The sequence below is a fragment of the Phaethon lepturus genome, unplaced genomic scaffold (genome assembly GCF_000687285.1).
Source record: "Phaethon lepturus isolate BGI_N335 unplaced genomic scaffold, ASM68728v1 scaffold11548, whole genome shotgun sequence".
NCBI classification, from domain to species: Eukaryota; Metazoa; Chordata; class Aves; order Phaethontiformes; family Phaethontidae; genus Phaethon; species Phaethon lepturus.
Genome location: NW_010556918.1, coordinates 37,371 through 44,497, shown reverse-complemented (window position 1 = coordinate 44,497; position 7,127 = coordinate 37,371). Strand labels below are relative to the sequence as shown.

At 42.3% G+C, this 7,127-nt stretch overlaps 1 protein-coding gene across 1 annotated transcript in view; it reads right to left on the bottom strand.

Moving 5' to 3' along the window:
- LOC104625066 (protein PRRC2C-like) overlaps nt 1–7,127 on the bottom strand; it is a gene marked incomplete at its 3' end in the record, with an annotated part of 28,681 nt that overhangs the window by 1,952 nt on the left and 19,602 nt on the right. The window contains exons 16-21 of the mRNA XM_010292599.1: nt 5,364–7,127; nt 4,321–4,532; nt 3,565–3,719; nt 2,762–3,104; nt 2,196–2,281; nt 1,040–1,228 (exon numbers count right to left, since the gene is read on the bottom strand). Coding sequence (XP_010290901.1) covers nt 1,040–1,228; nt 2,196–2,281; nt 2,762–3,104; nt 3,565–3,719; nt 4,321–4,532; nt 5,364–7,127 — 2,749 coding nt within the window. The remainder of the gene's footprint in view (nt 1–1,039; nt 1,229–2,195; nt 2,282–2,761; nt 3,105–3,564; nt 3,720–4,320; nt 4,533–5,363) is intronic.

The window sequence follows — 7,127 nt, the reverse complement described above, 5'->3', positions numbered from 1 at the left end:
TTTTCTGTTTTTTTTGGGGGGGGGGGGGAAGCCCCAAACATAACCAACACAAAGAAACACCCGGTCTTCTAGAAAGACAAAGGGCTTCAGTTACATCAGGACCACTGCCAAATCTCAGACATCAAGAGGGACTGAAACAGCTGGTTCTGTAAGTCACCAGCCAAGTCTATGTGCTATAACCATCTTCTGCGAGTAAGCAGCTGGTGCTGACTGCTAGTGACACACAGCTAAGTATGCACTGGAGGTAGAAATAACAGGTATGTTTCATTAGTGTGAAAAATTATTAAGTGCAATCTTGTATTTCCACAAGAAGATGATGATCGAATGCAACCCCTAAATCTCTGGAGGACAGGCGATTCACTTTTTTTTTTTTAAAACAGGTAAGTTTAATTACCTATCCAGTCTTCCTAGATTAGTTGCAAAAAAATTAATTACCCAGACATCTGTGCATTTGAATGTGAGACTTCAAGTCAGCGGCTCTAACATTCCTCCCTTTCCTCAAAACACGTCTTTTCCTGCAACTTGATTTATTACTCATCTTTGTAATCTGGCTACAAAACTAAGCAGGACACCATGTATCATTTAGAGGGGGCAAGTCAGGCATGGTGGCAGGAAGAACTACTGAAAATGGACATATAGCCAGGGTAGAAAGAGAATGCCTGCTTCAAAACTGTTCTCAAAGCCTGAAAAAACCCCAACCTCAAACTAGAAAACAAAACCAAAACCACATCCATAGTCTCCCAATGCTATTTCAAATCCATAAACCCATCCCTGCTCTAGCCACATCCCTTGTTCCAAACACCAATGAACACATTTCTGCTGGGCTAGGATGCTGTTTACTTACACTTGCTTCTTGAACTGAATTCCCCATCTTCTCTCCAAGAACCAACTTGTTGATTATTTTAGGAAATATAAAAGCGAATGCGATTTTTATAGGTCTAGTCCTAACTGAATGAGTATTCTATTCCATTATTTGTAACCTCTTTTTGGCTGAACTTCTTTAAGTTTAAAAGTTTGTACTAAAGATATAACCTTTTACCTTTTGTGCTTTGATGGGTCCAGCCCGAGGCTGTTTCTGTCTTTGCTCTTTCGGTTCTGGCAGCTTGTCAGTGGACTTCTCAGAAAGTACAGGGCCAACTTCATTGTCACTGCCACTGGAAGCTGGGGCTCCAAACTGAATAGTTTCTATACCAAGATCAACTCCACCTTCTTGTCCAGGCTTTGGCCCCTAATTAAAAGGTAAACATTTAATGCATTTCAAAAGATTTCTAGATCACTACAATGCCACGGGTTCAGAAAAGAGCACAAAACATGCTCATCTGAAAACCACTAAAAGGGTACGTTTACCTTCTGCCAGCAAAAGCATTACTTCTGACTGCAACAGATTTGCAAGAGTAAACAATATATGAATGCACACTTCCTCTTCCTCAAGTTCCTACTGCTTATACAAGCTTACGAAAAAAAGCAGCGAAGAAATATGTAAACAAGATCGAGATGATGAACTGGTAGAGGGACAAGTGCAATATCAAAACATCCAGATTCAGGTTCACAGCATTCTCCTGAAAGTTCAAAAATTAATGTTCCGTTCAAGAGGAACAATAAGAAATTAAAAAAAGATTTCCAGATCTCCTTATGCTCTTAAAATGGTCTCCTAAGAGAGTTATGTCACATTCTTACATTTTATAACAATAAAGTCAAGACCAAAAAAGCCCAAGAAAACAAAACCACAGGACTTTATAAACATAAAATTTAGAACTATTCAAGTTCCACGGGCTAAGTAGAGCTAATATAGTTAGAAACCATCTACTGCTTTTTGTATCTCTGATTTAAGAAGGGACACAAAACACATTTAGTTCCTTGGAGACAACCTGTTTCTGTCTACATTACTGAACTGCACACAAGTGTTCACAGGCAAACTAGGCTGTATTTTTGCTTAAAAAATGCACTGAATAACAGCTATCGATAGAATCTGAATAGCTGAGTTTTTATGGAGAACAGTTTTTCCATGCAGCAGTCATAAAAGCACTAGCCTGTATCCTGTGTTTCTGTACTATCTCCTGACTTCAACTGAATACGACCAATAGTAGTTCTAAGTATGTGCATGCCTGAATAAATGGATAATCTGTGCCCAATCCCAATAAGATACAATTTGGGTAAATTTCACATACAGCTACTCTTCTTCCCTTCATTCTTACCTCTGGAGGCGTAGCTGAACCAAAAGATGTCAAAGGCTTGTTCCAAGCGCTGACCGAAGGTGGCTGAGGTGGGCTAATGGGTCCCACTGACAATTAAGAAGAGAGAGTTAACCCCCCCACACACAGCTAAATGCATTTGACTAAAGTTATCAATTGACCACGAATGAAATTATAGATGTCTTGATTAAATAAGCTTTGGTTAAGAAATTGTTAACCTATTCAGCAGTTAACAATATGCTACCTATTTAGCTGCTTTCAAGTGAGGTAATCATCATGTTTGGAAACATGACCCAGCCCAACGAAACACACTCCTCAAAGGAATGACAGCTGCTTATTCACAGTGAATGAAGAACATGACAACAGCGTAAAATAATGAGTAATATCATACTGCAAAAATCTCTTTTCAGAGCTCTTCGTAGGTTACAACATTGCACCTGCGAATGCTGCCCTCTATTCCCTGTGCAAAATACATTCACAGATAGAAATGAGACATCAGAGAGAGCTGGCAATCAGCATTCTCTAACTACAATGCTTCCCCCCACCCCAATCCAAAAGACATCACTTACATTTTTTGGAGATGTCATTTAGAACTGCTGTAGGAGGCACCTTGTTTTCCCATAACTCAGTTCCCAGACCATTGTGAGCCTGAGCGTTTTGCAGAACTTTGCCTGACACTGTGTATTCTGCGCTGGTTGTCCCTCCTGCAGTCTGGTTTTGCGGCTGAACAGAGGTCTGTGGCTGACCTGGAGTCTGCGTTGTACACAGAGGCTGTGCCTGAGCTTGGGCCTGAGCTTGTGCCTGCTGCGCAGCTGCGGCTGCTGCCTGTTGCTGCTGCTTTTTGGCAAATCTGGGTGGGAGCTTGGAATTCTGACCTCGGCCTTTTTCACTTGATCCTTTTTTGGTCCAAACCTGAAACCAGAAGCCAGTTTTATTCTTACAGCTGATAGTCTGTATGGACACCAATTGTATGTTGTGTAGCAGCAAAAAGCAAACTGATTAACCTTGTGTTAAAGAAATTTTTTTTTAGGGGTATTTAACCACAGAAACAATGATTTCTCATCCATTTTGCTCTTGGAATCCACTGATATACAAGCAATAGTATAAATCTTTATCACAGTATGAAAAACGGTGTTTTCAGTTTGCCAGTTCCACCTGCCTGACAGTGCCCCATCAGGAAGTGCAGAATCCTATGATAACTAAGTGAAAATTCATTTAATTTACTAATTCTGAACAACTTAATATTAAAGCAACTATCTAGTTACATTTATAAGGCGAAAATATAGCTTCTTTGGAAGGAAGATTCTGCACACTTCACATCATGCCCAGTATTGCAAGGTGCTCTTTCCCACTATAAATGCTGGTCTTGTACCTGTACTGTTTGTTCTTCCTTCTTTCTGCGCTCCTCATCTTGTAAGCGTTTTTGTTGCTTCTTAGACACCACTTCTGTGAAACCATCATCATTCAAGTTAGATTGGGAGTCTTCAACTACTGTCACTTCTGGGTGATCATCAATGATCACAACACCTACAGAAAAAGCAAAGGTATAGATGCTGCTGTTTTAACAGCTTCAGATGCAGTGCACCAAGCCAAAATCTGCTTTAGCACGGAAGCTATATCCCCGAAAGACACAGATGGCCGCACTGATTAAAGGTAAACTTCTGCTTGCCAAGTGCTTTTCTGTTAAGCTTGAAGACAAGGAGTTAATCTATAAGAACTGAAAAATTGGTGGTTCCTGGACCAGACTCTCCAGGAAATAAGAACTAAAACATAATAATGAACAGTCTTCTTCGGTATTAGTTGTAAGCTTATCAGTGATATCCACTGCCTTTTCTTATGAAGGTTAAGCAAATTATTAACATGATGGAAAATGGTATGAATGACAGAGATAAAATTAGATGATAGAACAAAATTTTTATTAGCATAAAAAACCACAATGAGATCTGCCACCTTTGAGAGGCACACATGTTGTTAATTAGATATAACAAAGGTAGTAATACTCAAGTACATAATCATTCCGGTGTTCAAAAACAATCACCTCTCTTTTGCAAGTTTTCAAACGTCTAGCTGTATATGCAGCAAAGCTAGTAGGATTACAAATTCTTGTTAATGTATTTTCAATACGTACTTGCGTAATTATTAAGATCAAATTGAGACAGGGCATCCACTTTTTCCTTCGGCTTCTTTGGACCAGCCTTAGGTTCTTCTCTCTTTTTGCCACTTGCATCCTTGGTGCTCTTTTGTCCTGCAGCAGCAACACCTCCATCCTCCTGATGTAAAGAGTTGGTGGTAGTGGTGGGATCAACACCAGGCACAGCTGCTGTCTGCTCTTCAAATGGCCTATATTAGAAAAAAATTGAGAAAATTAAATGACCAGTCACAGAGAACGCTCAGGAAGGAGCGAACAATCTAATGCAGCTCTCATTATCAGGCTCTAAGTGTCTACTGTGCAACTTCTTAGTAGGCTCCAGACTTCACTTTCAAGCTCCTCAACGAGTAGAAGCTTTACAGCAAAAGTTGTGTTGGGGACATATCAAATGCTCTGCTGCCAAAAGGAGTCACAGGGAAAAAACCCCATAATTTTAAGGTCACCTCTGGCTTGGTCTATGTAGTTAGTTACCAAAACTCACCAGGTATGCAGTTCAGTATACTTAACTGCAATAAAGTCTTCCATGGAAACAAAACAAAACCCAAACAAAACAGAAGCTTACAGTCTGCAATGCTCACATCAAGTTTCAGTCAAATTTAGCATATAAAGAAACAAAATTTAGTCTCAATGGCAAGCACTTCTCAACTTGCTTGTCTCTTAGGTGATTGGTCTAAAATGCAATGCAGCAATTTATGTATTAGCTGCAAAACTGCTCACATTAACACTTCAGCTTGCATCCAAATTTTGAGAAACATTAGCTCAACTCAAATAGCACTGCAATTTTTTTTAATTAGGCATTTTTAACGCTGTGCATACAAGAATACTCTGCTCTTAGCTCCATGTTCCTACTGTCTGTATAAAAACAGAAAAAATAGAAACTACACAGCCACAAGTGCATGTGTTTGTCTCACTCTCTTTTCTACCACTTTACAAATCTAAAATAACTACTTAAGATTTTGAACCACAAGGGGACAACAGAAGACCATGACCATATGTATTTCCTAACAGAAGCTGGTACTCACCCTCTTTTTCCACTTCTGGGTGGAGGACCACTCCGCCTTTCACTCCTAGGCCCTGAGAAGTTCCTCCCTGGTTTAGCTGGCCCATTGTTGCCACGCCGGTTTTGACGGTCTATTCCAGGCCGCTGACTGGAGAAACTTCTCTTGGCTATTTCCCTTTTTGGAGCTCCAGCATTTTCTGCTGCCTTTGCAGCCACCTGTGCTGCTACATCTGCTGTTTTCTTCTCATCCCTCTCCCGCCTCTCATTGAAGTCGCTGCTTTCTGAGGCTGTTTCCCACTCTTCATTTGCCTGGTCTGAAGAATTCTGGTTGGACAAGTCTGGTGTCTTATTTCCAGACACATCCAGAGCAGTGTTAGAAGGCTCATTAACTGCATTACTAACTGTGGCACTTATTGATGAGCTGGTTACCACCTCATTTATCTTTGATGCAGCCTCTCTTTCTTTTAGGCGCCTAAAGCGTGGTGGCTTATCTTGCCTTGGAGGCCGAGCAGGCCTTTGTCTTCGTGGCCTCTCTCTATTTGGATCAAACTTTCTCTCAAATTTTGGAGGTCTTTTATCAACTTGTATAGGACCATAATGTTCATTTCTTCTTGGAGGCTCCCCATCTTCTGGTTTAATAATCTCTGTTTGCCTAGGGTTCCACTGATTGTCTCTGTAGGCTGGTCTCCTTATTGTAGATGGACGTGGAGGACGGCCACCAGGATCCCTGCCACCACGTCTATACATTCCGCCTCTGCCTCGTCTAGAAGGCTCTCCTTTAGGAAGGAATCCTGGTTTGGGTTTGTTCTCATCATCTCTTATGTACGTTTTTTCTAGGGTTCTGTTGTCTACTCTGATACTGTTTTCAGGTTTGAAGGACAGAGGCTTCGGAGGCTTCTTGCCATCAGCTCTCTCTTCTCTTTTCGCGTGCTTGCCTTTGATTAGGCTGTCTTTGTCTGAAAGCAGCGTGTCACTTGCACTTTCGTGAACTTCGCTGTCAGAATCCGTCTCTGAACCATGCTGTCGACGCCGTTTCGGGATTACTTCAAAGTCAGAACTCTCACTACGAGTTTCGCTCTCTTCTCGTTGCCTAACAGGCCCCGGCGGCACATGGTCTGATCTAGGCTTAGGATCTCTGTAGTGTGGGTACTCTCTATTATGGCCTCTGCTGCCCCGACCACGTCCTCCGTAAGAACCCCTGTAGCTACGACCTCTAGAATAATACTCCCCACGACCTCTGCCTCTGTATCCCTGATCTGGGAACCAGTCTCTATCCCTAGCCTCTTTCCAGTATGTCCTAGGTGGTAAGCCAGGCTCTCTTTTCACTGGTCTGGTTTCTAAGCGTGGTTTCTCTACAACCTCCTTGCTAACTACCTTCTCAGTCTGCTTTTCTTCCTTCACTGCAGTAGCTGGCTGCTGAACATGTGGCTGCTGCTGTGCTGCCGGTTGAGCAGGCGGCTGCTGCTGTACTGCAGGGGGAAGCTGTGGAGCAGCAGGCTGGGCAGCCGGTAACTGCTGCTGGACTGCAGGTTTGGGTGGCTGAACCAGAGCTTTAGCTGCAGTCTCAGTTTGACCGCTCTCCTGGCTTGCTGGTGTCGGAGCAGCATCCTGGGTTATCTTCTTGGCCAGGGGAGCACTGCTGGAGGCAGATGTCTCTGGCTCAGCCTGCGGCAGTGGCACTTGAGGTGCTTCCTTTTTGTCACTTTTTTCAGACTTGCTAGGTTTTTCACTAGCTGTCTTTTCTCCTTCTTTTTCCTTCCTCAGCTCACGCTCTTCTCTCTGTTCA